This window comes from Rhinoderma darwinii, chromosome 1 (assembly GCF_050947455.1).
Source record: "Rhinoderma darwinii isolate aRhiDar2 chromosome 1, aRhiDar2.hap1, whole genome shotgun sequence".
NCBI lineage: Eukaryota > Metazoa > Chordata > Amphibia > Anura > Rhinodermatidae > Rhinoderma > Rhinoderma darwinii.
Genome location: NC_134687.1, coordinates 620,629,275 through 620,645,893, shown reverse-complemented (window position 1 = coordinate 620,645,893; position 16,619 = coordinate 620,629,275). Strand labels below are relative to the sequence as shown.

Sequence of the window (16,619 nt, the reverse complement as noted above, 5' to 3'; positions counted from 1 at the left end):
TGTGTTACTTCCTTTAAATATCTAGGTGTGGAAATATCCATGAAAATGGAGGATTTTGAAAAATTTTATGACTCCCTTACTGGCCAGGTTTAAGTTAGAGGTGTGGTGTGAATTATATCCCTGTCATTGGCAGGTGCAATTTCATCAAAATGATATGGATGCCTCAGTGGTTATATCTTCTGCACAATGCGCCTATTTGGTTACCTTTTTTTATAAGGTCAGCGTGTTATTTCGATCTCTTATTTGGAATACAGGGCATGCACGCATAAAGTTGGAAAAGAGATAAGACGGACGGAGGTCTGGCGGTTCCTAACCCTAGATTATACTATTTGGCTTCTCAGAGGTTGGGATATTGCTGACTCGGTTGACTCCATCAAGCTGATGCTGCAACAATTCCTATGTACGGATTCACTGTACGAGGCGTTAGAGGCGCATAAATTTAAACCGCGTACTAAAAAATATCCAATGTTCTATTTGATGCATAAGGTCTGGTGGTGTGTTAGGAATATGCAAGGTATTACGGGATGTACGCAGTATACGGCTATTTGGGATACTCCGTGGATGTCTCATATGAATACACTAACAGATTTTGCCTTGAGGAAGAGCAAAGGGGTCCGTAGAATAGAGAAGCTGTTGGAGAATCAAGATTTCGAGTTATTCTCATGTCCACAGTCAGAATTTGGTCTTCCTCATACTCCATTTTATAAATACCTTCAACTTCGGCACGCGTACGGCGTTGAGAGTAGGTCTACTGATATCACGGTAATGGGCAATGTCCTGATCGGAGTTATCGGCACGGCTAGTCACACTTCTGGCCTTATATCTCGTCTATACAGAGGTCTATTGATGAGATTCATAGATGGATTTCCTTCTGTGTTGAGAGGTAAATGGGAAAGAGATCTTGGGCCCATACAAGAAAGCCAGTGGGGTGATATTTTGTCGCGGATTCCTAGATTGTCCATGAATGAGGCGCATCGTAGCTCTCATTTATTTCTGATACATAGGGTTTATAGAACACCAGTGTTTTTGAATGAAATTGGGTTTCGGGATTCCTCTGCTTGTCCCAGATGCGGTGGGGAACCGGGCACGTTGATACACATGATGTGGCAATGTGTACAACTGCGGCAGTTTTGGTCTGAGGTAGTGGACCTTATTTCTTCTGTATATCAGGTATCGGTAGATTTCACTCCATTTGTTTGTGTTTTGGGGTACGTGGAGGATATTTCTGTCTCTGAGCATGTCACCTTGGCTGTTGCTCGTATGTAGCTAGGAAGCTTATTGCACAACACTGGCTGGATGATAGACCCCCTACATTGTCAGAATTTTGGAATAAATTGGCTAACGTCTATGGTAAAACACATCTATACATTCAGGAATGCTAAACACAAGTTCGATAAAATATGGTCCCCTTGGGTTCTGCGACAAGGCCTGAATTCCTTGCCTGATGCTGTTGCTGAGACGCGTTTTGGACCGTAATGGCTTTCTAGTATATGTGTGCTGCTGAGTGTAGCTTGTTGGCCTATGTGAGATTTTGGTAATCATTATATTTATGTATTTTGGAACTGTACATGCTATGCAATGTTTTTTGTATTTTTATATGTCCGAATAATGTGTAATCATGGTCATATTTGCTCTGGAAGATGGGGGGAGGGGGGATTCTGTCTTTGGGGTGTTGTGTTGTATCACAAATGGGGTCTTTTTTGCGGAAAAAATAATAATTACTTGATTAAAAAAAAAGAAAACACATTCGCCCTTTTTCCCTTTAAAGTCCTTTTATTATTGAAAAAAATAAAATATACCATACATATTTGTTATCGCCGCGACCGTAACGGCCTGAGCTATAAAAATATTATGTTCTTTATCCCACAGATGAACCGCGTAAAAAAAACAAACTATACCAGAATTTGTTTTTTGGTCACTTTGCAATACAAATATTGGAATAAAAAGTGATCAAAAAGTCGCACGTATCCAAAAATGATACCTATAAAAACTATAGCTCGTTTCGCAAAAAAAAACAAGTCCTCATACACCTCCGTCGACGAAAAAATTAAGATGTTCTGGTTCTCACAACTTCGCGACAGAAAAAAATACATTCTTTTTACAAAAGTAATTTTATTGTGCAAAAAGTTGTAAAACATAAAGTGTTATAAATTTGGTACCGCCGGAATCGGACTGACCCGCAGAATAAAGTTAATATGTTGTTAATAACGCATGGTGAACGCTGTATAAAAAAAACTGTGCCAGAATTGCTGTCTTTGGGCATGACCACACGTTGCGGATTTCCTCCGCAACTGTCCGCATCAATGCCGCACAGAATCTGCGTTGCAGATTCTGCAGCGGATCTGCCCAAAATGTGCAGAAAATTGATGCGGACTAGCTGCTGCGGACTGCGGGAAAAGTGCTTCCCTTCTCTCTATCAGTGCAGGATAGAGAGAAGGGACAGCACTTTCCCTAGGGAAAGTAAAAGAATTTCATACTTACCGGCCGTTGTCTTGGTGACGCGTCCCTCTTTCGGCATCCAGCCCGACCTCCCTGGATGACGCACCAGTCCATGTGACCGCTGCAGCCTGTGCTTGGCCTGTGATTGGCTGCAGCCGTCACTTACACTGAAACGTCATCCTGGGAGGCCGGACTGGAGACAGACGCAGGGAGTTCTCGGTAAGTATGAACTTATATGTTTTTTACAGATACATGTATATTGAGATCGGTAGTCACTGTCCCGGGTGCAGAAACAGTTACTGCCGATCGCTTAACTCTTTCAGCACCCTGGACAGTGACTATTTACAGACGTCTCCTAGCAACGCTCCCGCCATTACGGGAGCCCCATTGACTTCCTCAGTCTGGCTGTGGACCTAGAAATACATAGGTCCAGCCAGAATGAAGAAATGTCATGGTAGTAAAAACAATACGCTCCGCAGCACACATAAGATCTGCGGACTTCATTGCGGAATTTTGACTCTCCATTGAAGTCAATGGAGAAATTCCGCCATGAGTCCGCCACTGCTCCGCAACAGACAGAGCATGCTGCGGACACCAAATTCCGCTCCGCAGCCTATGCTCCGCAGCGGAATTTTACGCCTCGTCTAAACGAACACTGCTAAATTAAAGTGTAAGTCAATGGACAAACGGCACCGCTGCGGATTAACGCTGCGGAGTGTCCGCAGCGGAATTTAAGTGAAATTCCGCCACGTGTGAACCCGCCCTTTTGGTCAACTTGCCTTACAAAAAAATAGGATAAAAAGTTGCGTGGACCCCAAAATGGTACCAATAACTACATCTCGTCCCGCAAAAAAGAAATACAGACGGAGGGGAACATTTCTTCTGTTTTAAGAGACGAATTATCAAGGCCCTAAAATTAGAGAACCAGGAAGGGGAGAGCTCAAACATATCCGCTGGAAGCGAGGGCACCCGCATTATACCAGGACAACACTTTCCCAGCACAATTCCCCAAACTGCAAATGTGCGGAGTGTGGACCAACACACATCTATGGATCATTTTACTGTGTTTTTTATTAACCCAATTATTATACCACCTGACTATGCCCCTGATGTACTCTGCTCAGCTTACATGTACCCCCACATTATAAACGGAAACACCAGCAATACTCAAACAAATCAACTACCAAGCAAATCCACGCTCGAAAAGCCAAATGGTGCTCCCTCCACTCTGAACCCTACGGCATCCCCAAACGGCTGTTTACTTCCACATATATGGCATCGCCATACCCGGGAGAACCCTTTTAACAATTTTTGTGGTGTGTGGCACAAGCTGGGCACAACATATTTCCCACTGAAATGTGAGATCTAGGGAAAATTTGAAATTTTTACTTTGCATCATCCGCAGCGCAATCATTTATGGAAAAGACCTGTGGGGTGAAAATGCTCACTACACCCCTTAATAAATGCCTTAAGGGGTGCAGTTTTTTTATTATTTCACATCAGAGCCTCTGCAATTGTGAACCAATACTTTGCCTCGCTGCAGGACAACTGTCCCGTACTGAAAACATGATTACAGTACGGGACAGTTGTCCTGCAGAGAGGCAGGGACTCCTAGCATCGTATATAACTATGATGCTAGGAGCCCGGCTCCCTGCACTGAGTTCGGTCCGGGACTTGCGGCCGAAATACGTCCGTCAATTACGGACGTAATTAGTGTGTGTGCACATACCCTTATCCACAGGTTGTGTGTGGTATTGCAGCTCAGCCCTATTCACTTCAGTAGAACTGAGCTGCAATACCAGACACAACCCATGGACAGCCCATCTTTTTCTAACTTTGGAAATGCCTTTAAGGGCATTCAAAAGAACAAGCAGTATAAATAGAGCGACAGCGTTGCCTAATCATATGACGATGCGCATTAAGGAGGAATAGCCCATAGTTATTAGGTTGTAGCCTTCTGCAAACGAGCGTTGGAACTTGATTGGTTGCAATAGTCGGGTCTCATATCACACTTGTTTTGATACATTTCCCCCATTTCGTTTTAGCATCGAAGTATACAAGGTCGAATAACCGAACAGAGCGGGACCGGATAGAGCTCCTGCAGGATGCAGAACCGCAGGATTTTAATGCAGACAATTTCACAGATGATCCACTGGATTCAGAGTCTGGAAGGTTCGTTTTGTGTCGGCACAATTGCCAGAATAAACTTGTGAAATTAAAAATGTTAGGCTGGAGAGGGATGTAAGAATGCTTTGGAAACTAATATAGGGTTTTGGCAAATATGTGTAATAAAAAGTTATAATTTTTTTTCAATATACGTTCGGTAATTACTGTTTGTTTTCAAGATCTCTGCTTGCTGTCATTTAATAGGCGCTTTCTCATGCACACGACCGTATTTTTTCCCACCCGTAAATACTGGCGTAAATACGGGTCCGGTGTCACACGTATTCCACCCGTTTTGCACCAGTATTTACGAACCCGTGCTCGTAAATATGGGTCCGGTGTCACACGTATTCCACCCGTATTTACGAGCACGTTTTTGGCGGCAAAATAGTGCTGCACTAATCGGCAGCCCCTTCTCTCTATCAGTGCAGGATAGAGAGAAGGGACAGCCTTTTCTGTAATAAAAGTTAAAGAAATTCATCCTTACCGGCCGTTGTCTTGGTGACGCGTCCCTCTCTTCACATCCAGCCCGACATCCCTGGATGACGCGGCAGTCCATGTGACCGCTGCAGCCTGTGATTGACCTGTGATTGGCTGCAGCGGTCACATGGCCTGAAACGTCATCCAGGACGTCGGGCCGGATGTCGAGAGAGACGCGTCACCAAGGCAACGGGCGGGAGACCGGACTGGAGGAAGCAGGAAGTTGTCGGTAAGTATGAACGTCTTTTATTTTTATTTTTTACAGGTTTATACTGATCGGTAGTCACTGTCCAGGGTGCTGAAAGAGTTACTGCCGATCAGTTAACTCTTTCAGCTCCCTGGACAGTGACTATTTACTGACGTCGCTTAGCAACGCTGCCGTAATGACGGGTGCACACATGTAGCCACCCGTTATTACGAGAGCTCCATAGACTTCTATGGACTGTCCGTGCCGTTATTACGGCCAGAAATAGGACATGTTCTATCTTTTTTAACGGAACGGGCACCTTCCCGTGAGAAAACGGGAAGGCACCCGTCGCCAATAGAAGTCTATGAGCCCGTTATTACGGGTCGTGATTACGACCCGTAATAACGGGAGTTTTTACGGTCGTGTGCATGAGGCCTAAGTGGATAAAATCTGTCCAGGTCGTGTGGTGGACACACAGGTGCATATCTCTAATAGCGGTTATAACTAATAACTTTTATCTCCTTGGAGTAAATAATTATGTAATAGCATCAAGCAGAGATCTTGAAACCAGTGAAAAATTGATACAGAAAGTATATTGGAATATTGTTCAACTTTTCATTATACGAAGAATAACGTTTTATTGACTAAAACCAGAATACACCTTTAATAAAATCCACAGGATATGCCATTAATGTCCAGTAGAGGCGGGTCCCACCTCTGAGAACTACACCTATATCTAGATCCGGGCCCTCTGACCCCCGTCCTACCTTGCTCATCTGCTGCTCCCCGGGTCATTGTCTGACAAGGTGGTCGGGAGTTATGGATGCAGTCAAGCTCGCTGATCTACCCCGTTTCCGTGATTCTCATAGAAGTGAATGGGAGTTACGGAAAAAGCATAACATGGCGAGCTGTTTCTATAGCTCCTAAATCCTGCAAACATCGTAGCTCGCTGAGCTACGCCTTTTCTCTAACTCCTGACCGTCTCGTCCGACAGTGGCCTGGAAGCAGTGGGAGCTGAGCAAGATACTTTGGGGGTCAGGGGGTCACTGCTCTAGAGATAAGTGCGTGTCCCAGAGTTGGGACCTACATTTATCAGGGATTTATGTCCCAGATGGAAAACCCCTTTAATGGTTCCATCCACACGATGCCTCTGATGTTCTCGGTTATATATTAAATAAAATCTGAAACCAGGTCTGAACCTTTTAGCTCAGGACTAACAGATGCCTTAAGAAAAAAAAACAATATACTGTATAATATATATATATTGCATACAAAACACCTTACTTACTAAAGTGCCTGCTGTCTTGCTTTCCTTCTGCTGCGTTATTTTTTTCTCTCTAAGTAAACCCTTCCCGACCACCCCACGTAGATTAGCGGGCTGCAGCGCTTGTCCTTGTGCCTGCAGCTCGTTAATCTACGTGTGCTCCTAACAGAGCGCACAGGCGCTCCCCGCAGCCGGCATCTCCCAGTACAGGCCGCTACTAGCAGCCTTCGTACTGGGGGAAAATATCGGGTCGGATCACAGCCGTGATCCCTGCCGATTAACCCCTCAAATGTGGCGGTCAATAGCTACCGCTGCATTTAAGTTGTTATAACAACATCGGCACACCGCAACGCGATTGCGGGGGCTGATTGTTGCTATGGCAACCGGAAGCCTAACAAAGGCCTCCGGTCTGCCATCAATGGAAGGCTAATATGCCCCCTGTCAGTACGTAACTGACAGGTATAATACCCTGAAATACAGAATTATTGCAGGGTATTATAACAACGATACAACAATTTGATCTTTAAGTCCCTAGTGGGACTAAAGAAAAAAAAAGTTACAAAAAAAATTGACAAAAGTAACATTTCAAAATAATAAAATTAAAAATCTCCCTCTTTCCCATATAGAGTCCTTTATTATTAGGAAAAAAAATAATAAACTGCATAATTATCGCCGCGTCCGTAACAGCCTGAACTATAAGAATATAATGTCATTTATCCCACACGGTGACCGCCATAAAAAAATAATAAAAAACTATACCAGAATCTCTATTTTTTGTCACTTCAGCTCTCACAATATAGAATAAATAGGGATCAAAAAGTCGCATGTACTAAAAAATGGTACCAATGAAAACTACAGTTTGTTCCGCAAAAAACAAGCCCTCACACGGCTTTCTTGGTGGAAAAATAAAAAAGTTGTGGCTCTTAGAATATGGCAACACAAAAACGAAATCATTTTTTTAAAACCGTGATTTTATCGTGCAAACAACGTAAAACATAAAAACCCTATATACATATGGTATCGCCGTAATCGCATCGACCCGCAGAATAAATTAAATATGTCATTTATAGCGCACGGTGAACGCCGTAAAAAAAAACAATACAAGTTTTCACGGCCTAATTCCATTAAATTCAGCAAAAAAACCTGTGGGGTTAAAATGCACTATACCCCTTGATAAATTCCTTGGGGGTGTAGTTTGCCAAATAGTGTCTTTTTGGGGGGTTTCCACTATTTTGGCCCCACAAGACCTCTTCAAACCTGACACGGTGCCTAAAATATATTCTAATAAAAAGGAGGCCCCAAAATCCTCTAGGTGCACCTTTTGCTTCTGAGGCCTATGTTCAGTCCAGTAGGGCCACATGTGGGATATTCCTAAAAACTGCAGAATCTGGGTAATAAACATGGAGTTGCATTTCTCTGGTAAAACCTTTTGTGTTACAGAAAAAAATGGATTAAAATGGATTTTCTGTTAAAAAAAAAAAAAGAAGAAATTTGTAAATTCCTGTGAAACACCTAAAGGGTTAAGAAACTTTGAATGCTGTTTTAAAAACTTTGAGGGTGCAGTTTTTAAATTTGGGTGACTTTTTTTTGTGGGGGGGTTTCCAATATATAAGGCCCTCAAAGCCACTTCAGAACTGAACTGGTACCTATAAAAATAGGTTTTGGAAATTTTCCTGAAAATGTGAGAAATTGCCGCTAAAGTTCTAAGCCATGTAACGTCCCCAAAAAATAAAAGGATGTTCAAAAACCAATGCCAAACTAAAGTAGACATATGGGAAATGTTAACTAGTGACTATTTTGTGTGGTATTACTATCTGTTTTACAAACCGATACATTTTAAATTTTGAAAAATGCTAATTTTTGCAAATTTTCTCTAAAGTTTGGTGTTTTTAAACAAATACTGAATTTATTGATCACATTTTTCCACTATCATAAAGTACAATATATCACAAGAAAACAATCTTACAATCGCTTGGATAGCTAAAAGCATTTCCAAGTTATTACCACATAAAGTGACACATGTCAGATTTCCAAAAATCAGCTGCGTCCACAAGGCCAAAACAGGCTCAGTCCTGAAGGGGTTAAAATAGATGAAGCGAAGCTTCTATATTAGTGATCTTCATATAATGTGGATGTCTTATGTATTTCTGTTGTTGGAATTAATTTCGCTATGAGCTGATGTAATCCCATCATAAGCAGAGCAGTCCTGGGTCTTCCATGTTATTTGAAGCTACAGGAAGAAACTTGCAGCTGTTTATGGCAGCCTGTATTCTGTTTATGGTGCCGCAGGCAGAGAAGATGGTATATTTTATCTGTGGTTCGGTATTGGATCGTTTTTTGAAACGTGTCTGCTGCTGTGGCGGCGGTGGAGAAGCTGCATAGAATTTGACTCCTCCCTGATGTTATGCCCTTTCCCTTTTATCAGATCAGCCCCAAACATAGAAGTATTTACAGTTCTCTAGTATATCTTTCACTCCTCAAAGTTGATCAAATGCATTCAAGAGCTTGTCTGATTTAGAGCAGTAATACCCCATTAGGTTATTCTGAGTTTATAGGGGGGGTCTAGCTAGTTTAGGACCCTACATCAATTAGTCTCAGTCTTTGGAAGACCAGATGTGACCATGCAGTACACAGCCGACCCATTGATGTCAATGAGAAACGTGTAATTCCTCATTTTCCCTGTGGAGGTGCTGCAGGAAAATTGAACTCTTGCTGCCGGCTTCCTTTGCAGATTGACCCTGTTTGCTAGAAGGCCCATGTGATCAGCTTGGTCTCTTTGCTCAAAAAGGCCCTTGTAACAAGCGGTCAACCCCTTTAAGCGTTACCGCTGTATTGACTGTAGGGTGGAACGTCTCCTCCCGCCACATTGTGTTGCTGTTTGTATACTTGGTTTTTTTCATGCATTTTTTTTTCTTCCCCTTTTTCTCCGGCATTTAGATATCCGCCAACTGGACGGTATTTATCCATGTCTCAGTCTAACAGCAGAATATTTGATGATGTATAATGTCTGCACTGGACCTGGAGAACGAATGTCTCAACACTAAAGATCTCATGTTAACGTCCTGTCTCATGCACCCAACGTGACATCAAATACTGGGGGGGGGGGGGGGGGGGGCGCGTCTGGCAGGGTATATATTTACAGGTGACACCGGTACAGGACGCGTAAGCGTAGTGCAGGAGCGTGCTCACATGTATTCACTTACCACAATAGACCGTGGCGTGTCCATTAACCGCATGCACATATTTACACTCTGCAACCGACCGAAAGAGGAGACGAGAAACTTACTGTATAAAAGTGAAACAGAATCCTGATCACGTTCCCCGCTGCTGTATAGTGGATGTCGCTTATATATCATCAGTGCAAGCGCTGCTGCTTTATTACGGTTTTCTCTGCTGTTCTCGCTGCTAGAAGTCCTGGTACCGTAAAAACACCGCCCATTCCTGGCTTCATCGCATAGAAAAAATGGCGCACTACTCCGTATATATCGTCTTCCGAGGATTTATTGCAAATTTTCCATCCGAAATCTGCAGCAATGTATATAGTACAATACAACTGAAAAAAATCTGCGCTGATTATTCTGCATTTTGCAGTATACCCTATACGTGGCAGAAGAATTCTCTAACGTACTTGGCCTTACTCCATTCCGTATCTCCATGAGGTATAGCGTCCCGACGCAACCATATCCGATGGACACAATTGAATATAGTAAATACGTCAATCATTGAAGTACGCAGGACCCTATGGTTTCTTTACATGCAACTTTCCTTCAGTATTTTGGATGGCCATGGTCTGAATTTTTTAAAGGGACAGGTATAGACAATAGAGTATTTCAGCTAATCATAATGTCATTGGACGGGAAGGGCCCAGTCCAAGATACTAATGCTGTGTAAGATAAGCCATGTAGGACCTGATGTGAGTCACTCATTAAACCCCTCCGCTGTATTACAGACCCATGTTGTACAGATACTTAAAACGGCCCCATAGAAATCTATAGGGCCCATAGTGTACCCCCAAAACAAATGTGGCATATTCCATCACATGACTTATTATGGAGGTATTCTATCTCCCGTCTCCGTATACACAGATTTGGTGGTCTAAGGGGCATCGGAGATCTCTGGCAGCTGCTCATCTATTGTATCCCATTGTCCTTTCCCTCTGCTTACTTGTTAATGGGGGATATGACATTCCAGTTGTTGTATTTTATGACCATATGCGGCTTTCATCTTCCCATAGACATTAGGCTTCTGTTTGACAATCTATAATAGTCCTCTGTCTATGGCAGGTTGGATTTTTGCCTTTTCGGATCAATTGTTCCCTTTGTAGATAAGTGGCGCCAGTGGTGTCTGGCCACCATTTATGACCCTGTACAGATGGACTACACTTCATGAGGACGACACCAAGTCTGCATGTTAATGTGGGAGTTTAAGAGCTGTCAGAATTAACTACGGCGATATTTTGACCATTAATGTAATATTCACCCTTGAACATGTATTTTTTTTTTTTTTTAATACATTCAAATTTTAGTGCTAATACATTTTTGTAATATCTTTATAGTAGTCATACCCCTGTCTTTCTGATGCAGAGCTCCAAATCCCCAGATTTACAAGATAAAAATTCTATCTTCCTGCAGCCACCACTAGAGGGAGCTTACTGTATACGGTTATACAGCGAGCTCCATAATAAACCAGTATGCAGTAAGCTCTTAAAGGGAACCCGTTACCAGCATTTCACCTATTAAACCGGCAATACCAGGGGTATAGTGGGTGAAAAATCATTATGTAACCTACAATTATCTTCTAAGTAGCTCTGTACCTTTTAGTATTCAGTTTTTTTAGTATTCTTGTGCCGTATGCTAATGAGCAGAAAAGAGTCATATCTTCATTCCACAAGCCTTTCCGAGTTAACCCCGCCTCCTTACTTTTGATTGACAGTTCCTCGGCCTCCCCACAGCACACACGAAATCCTGCGCTTGCGGATCGATGTCCTGTCCTGGTGCGTGTGCACAACGGGACACCATAGCGGCGCATGTGCAGTAACTAGATTTGAGGGCCAGACTAATCAGAGTGGTGGGTGGGCATAAGAAGAGGAACAAATGAGATTGCTGGATTATTACCATAATAGGCGCAAAATTTTTGCAGACCGATACTTACGGTCGGAGGAGGAGTAGAGAAGAGGGGATAACGCCAATGAACTTTTGACAGCCGCAGCCTGTGAGGGGTGAGGAGAGTTCAATAGGTGAAATGCTGGTGACACGTTCCCGTTAAGCTCCCCCTAGTGGTGACTGCAGGCAGTCTGAATTATAGCATTTACCTCTCGTGCATAAGATTTGGAGCTTAGTATCATAAAAATAGATCTCTGACTTCTAGGAAGAAATATTTTAAAATTGATCAGCGCAGAATTTTGGACTTAAAAACGACATGATGATAAAAGGTGGAGATTCGCTGGAACTGTTCGTTCTGTTGTATGGGGCAGCTTACTCCCCCCCCCCCCCCTATTAGTATGTAGTAGTTTTCGGGCCCCTCTACCCCCATGATACGGCCTAATAGGGCGTGTGGACAGTGTTTGTCCTGAATGGGCAGCGCCATTAATGTTCTAGCTATGGGCTCTTCCGGTGGGTCCTTGTCTTTTGCATTAAACCTACTGTGATTTTTTTTTTTTTCTTCTGGTATTGGTGTAAATTGAAAGGCCATTTGGATAGATTCCATCTGGCATATATATATGCCACATAGGTGGGCAGAATTTTAGGGGGACAAAAAAAATAAAAATGTCCTGATCATGTGATGGGCACACAGGTGCACGGCTCGTTACCTTATCAGAGCTGTGTCTTGAAACGAGACGTGCACCTGTGTGTCCATCACATGACCATGGACAGAGTTTTATCCACTGGAAGTAAATAACGACTGTTTCTATTGAATGACCGCAAGCAGAGATCTTGAAAACTGCAAGGAATTGACACAGGAAGTATATTGGAAAAATTGTTTAACTTTTCATTATGCAAAGAATACGTTTTATTTGTTGAAACTGGAATATTCTTTTGAGACATAGATTAGACCGAGTCTGTAGCCATAGTTGGATGATAAAATTGGCTGTAGTCACCACTAGGGGGAGCTGTGTTCCATGCTAGAGTCAGAGCAGTGGTCTGTAGCGGTGTGTGAAGAAAATATTATTTATATATATATATATATATATAATGTACTGTGTCTTCTACAATACATCACTATGCAGAGTATTGGGGTGGGGATCATATATTTTGTTGAATGACGGTTATTTCTTTGGTTTACGCTCAGTGTGCTATTAGTCATTCCGTTTTTGGAGCGTTTGCACTATTGATATGGAAGAACTTTTTGTATATCGGCTTTCTGGAGTCTTTATCTCATTGGTGGTTTAGTTGCTTTCTAGTTTATAATGATTCAGTCCTTCCTGTAATGACATTTAGCTCTTACTGTATCACTGATTTCCATGGTGAGCTTGTGCTTCTACACAGCAGCCAATATAAAAAAAAGCAGAGCTGCAGTGTAAAGTATGGAGGTAGGACAAAACAGCCGTCTGAGTCTCTGATGAGATATGAGGTGAGTTATTTTAACTCCCATTAGACAGTGCAGCTACTCTGGAGCCACTGATGGTGCGGAGCTGAAAAGCAGGTAACAACGACCCCACCGCTTCATGTCTGCATATTATAAAGTTATTAGATCTAACAGATTTTATTGTCCACGACCAACTAATGTCTCCTCATCTGACTTCTCATGTCATGGGGAAATAGGTTGGACTTTGCTTTCTATTGTCCGCAGAGACCAGCGGCATCAGATGTCTGGTAACCACTTATCCCCCCAATCCCCATAGAATGAACATGCACTAAAAAGCTTTATCTTATTTAATATTTCTAATTAATTTTTTTTCTACATTTTTGCAAATGTCATTGCACATGGACTTGTTAAAATATCCAACATTTGTTTTTTAGAACCTGATTCCCAGGGACTTCCCGCACTTTATGGGTATGTGCACACACAAACTCAAAAACATCTGAAAATACGGAGCTGTTTTCAAAGGAAAATCCAAGTCGCGTTTTTAACGGCCGTTTTTGGAGCTGTTTTTCTATAGTCTATGAAAAACTGCTCAAGAAGTGACATGTACTTTTTTGCGCAGCCGTTTTTTTACGCGGAACAGAACGCTGTTTTTCCCATTGAAATCAATGGGCAGGTGTTTGGAGGCGTTCTGCTTCCGATTTTTTTTTTTTTCAGCCATTTTTCGGGACGTATACGGCCCGAAAAACTGCTGAAACACCTCGTGTGAACATACCCTTATAGTTCTGTTCTGTAAATACCAGTAGTGGAAACTTAGTGCAGTGGGAAGTCCAAGGCAGTCACAATGAGATTCATAATAGCGCGCATACTCGCACATGTTTAGGAAACGCCCGCATGACAGCCCACATGCACCCGGAGGCTCTGCAAGGAATTTTTGCGCAAATGCTTTTTTATTTTTGTTTTTACATCTCCTTTTAAAATATCTGTTGTCATCAAGACATTTTATTTTTATGTTCTTGTGAACTGGAAGATGGAAATTTCATTATTGTACAGTGGAGCTATTCATGTCAGCTGCAGGAACTCCTTACTACCACTTCTACTACTCCTACTACTACTCCTACTCCTCGTACTACTACTACTCCGCCTCCTTCTACTACTTCTACTACTACCACTACTCCTCCACCTCTTACTACTACTACTACTACTACTACTACTACTACTACTACTACTCAGCCTCCTAATACTACTACTCAGCCTCCTAATACTACTACTCAGCCTCCTAATACTACTACTACTCAGCCTCCTCTTACTACTACTACTCCGCCTCCTAATACTACTACTACTCCGCCTCCTAATACTACTACTACTCCGCCTCCTAATACTACTACTACTCCGCCTCCTAATACTACTACTACTCCGCCTCCTAATACTACTACTCCTCTAACTACTACTGCTGCTGCTACTACTCCTACCACTCCTCTTCTTACTAATACTACTATAACCGCTACAAATGGAGTACAACCTGTATATTACTTGCTTGCACCAGCCACTAGTAAATTAATCATTGTGGAATTCATGATGACTCTTGAGTGATTATTAGTGAAATCGCAGTGGACATCATTCGGAAAAATTGCATAAAATATACGTCCTGTTACACATTTTTCTCTACCATGCTCCATTTCTTTACTACAGAGCATCGTTCCTCTACCTCTGCACTCCAAAACTTGTAAAAATGTCCGCCTGATACCACCATTAGAGGGCAATCTGTATGTGGCTCCTAATCAAATCTATAGGAGTTGTATGCAGTTGTATACTGAACGGCCCCCTAGTGGTGACAAGTGCTAGCTGAGATTTTTACAATTATGTTTGTGGAAGAACAGACAATTTACTGTTCTCAAGATCTGGAGCATGGAAGGCTGATCATATGAATAAAATACTTAGTGTAAAAAGTCTCTCTTTCACATACAGGTCGGCCTTGGGTCCATGCTTTTGTGCAGAATACAGGTCACCATGTTATACAGTCTGTATTCTGTGGCTGTTGTAAATCAACCCGTGTCTACTGATAGGCTGCAGGGCATTTCTTTGCTTTATTATCTCCTTAGATAGAGGGTATTATTGGCAACCAAAGAAATTAGGAACGTCCGTAAAATCACGTGACCACTCTGACTTAAATGTTTTCCTATGAGAAAACATTGAAATTTTACCGCAAAGTCAAATTATCATTGGGGATGTACTTATATGCGTTGTTTTTGTTTCTAACTATCGTTACTATAGCCGACTATACTCAAGACTAGCAGCCCTTATGTGAACCTTAAAGGGGTATTCCTATCTTTATAAAGTGATGGCATATGGTACGACTTCAGGTATGACATCACTTTCTGATCTTTGGGGGCCCGACTGCTGGAGAACTGCCGCACAGCTCTATTCAAGTGAATGGGGTCAGGTTGAAGTTCCCTGCACAGCCAATGGCCGGGAGCATCGCTGTGAAGGAAATAACTTTTAAAGGGGCCACAGCACTGAACTAGCATTGTGGCCCTTTTATTCTCCGGATCAGTGTAGGTCCCGGAAGTCGGACCCCCACTAGTCAGAAATTAATGGCAGATCATCACAATATGGCATCACTTTATAAAACTGCGATAACCCTCTAAAAAACAAACCGACAGAACAATTGTATTATTTATGTTTTCACCTTTTGTCCAGGATGTACATATTTAGGATGTAATTATCAGTCTGGATTTAAATAGTTTATCTTAATATTGAGAGCTGTAATTAGCGGGTGATACCATTATGGGTGATGGGGGACAAGACCGGTCTTCTGAATCGTGACTTGGACTCTTCTCTTTGCCTTAACGTTCAAGCCGGTGTGAAGGATTTTTAGGACTGTATTTATTAAATAATCTTTAATTCTGTTAAGTTATTCCGTGGAGTATTTTTTATCATTTCTTTTTGGCAATTTTAGTTTTTTAATTTGTCATGCAACGAGCTGTCACGTTATCTGTTTGCATGGAATAAAATCCTGTATATAGAAAACTTTAACACTCATCACTTTTTGGATCCGTTTCTTTACATAGTTACATAAGACATCCAGGAGTTTAACTTATTAAAAGGTGGAGGCATTAGGGCAAAGCTGTTGGTAATGGGATGGGGGTGTACACACTTAGGCTCCCCTCTTTTATTCAGATTAGAAAGACCATCTCAAAAGAGGTTCTGGTTCTTGACCACATTGCATGCTGGGTAATGAATAGTAAGCAGCTGTAGCGATTTTTGCTGCATTTCCTACCCCCCACAACAGTTGTGGGATTAGACAGGGTCCATCTTTGGGACTCTACCGAGCATCTGCATTACAGTCCCATTCAAATAGCGGTCAAACAAGCGGTGGTGCGGTCCCTGATAATATGCCCCCCCAATGACATCTGACCTGTCAGAAGATACACAAAAATAAACCTTTCCTTCAGGTCCTATAGTCTTGGTCCACTCGTGATGAAAAAGGTTTATTTAGATCATTTTCTGTTAATATCTTTTCCTGCCCCAAATGATCATGAAAGATGCCGAACAAAGGCAGAC

At 42.2% G+C, this 16,619-nt stretch overlaps 1 protein-coding gene across 2 annotated transcripts in view; it reads left to right on the top strand.

Annotated features, from left to right (window-relative positions):
- The window catches only part of LMBRD2 (LMBR1 domain containing 2), a 55,355-nt gene extending 45,711 nt beyond the window's left edge, over positions 1 to 9,644 (top strand). For both annotated transcript variants that reach the window (XM_075841966.1, XM_075841970.1), the window contains exons 17-18: positions 4,485 to 4,611; positions 9,471 to 9,644. In XM_075841966.1, the coding sequence (XP_075698081.1) occupies positions 4,485 to 4,611; positions 9,471 to 9,537 (194 nt within the window). In that variant the 3' untranslated portion in view covers positions 9,538 to 9,644. The remainder of the gene's footprint in view (positions 1 to 4,484; positions 4,612 to 9,470) is intronic.
- Positions 9,645 to 16,619: the final 6,975 nt, after the last annotated feature.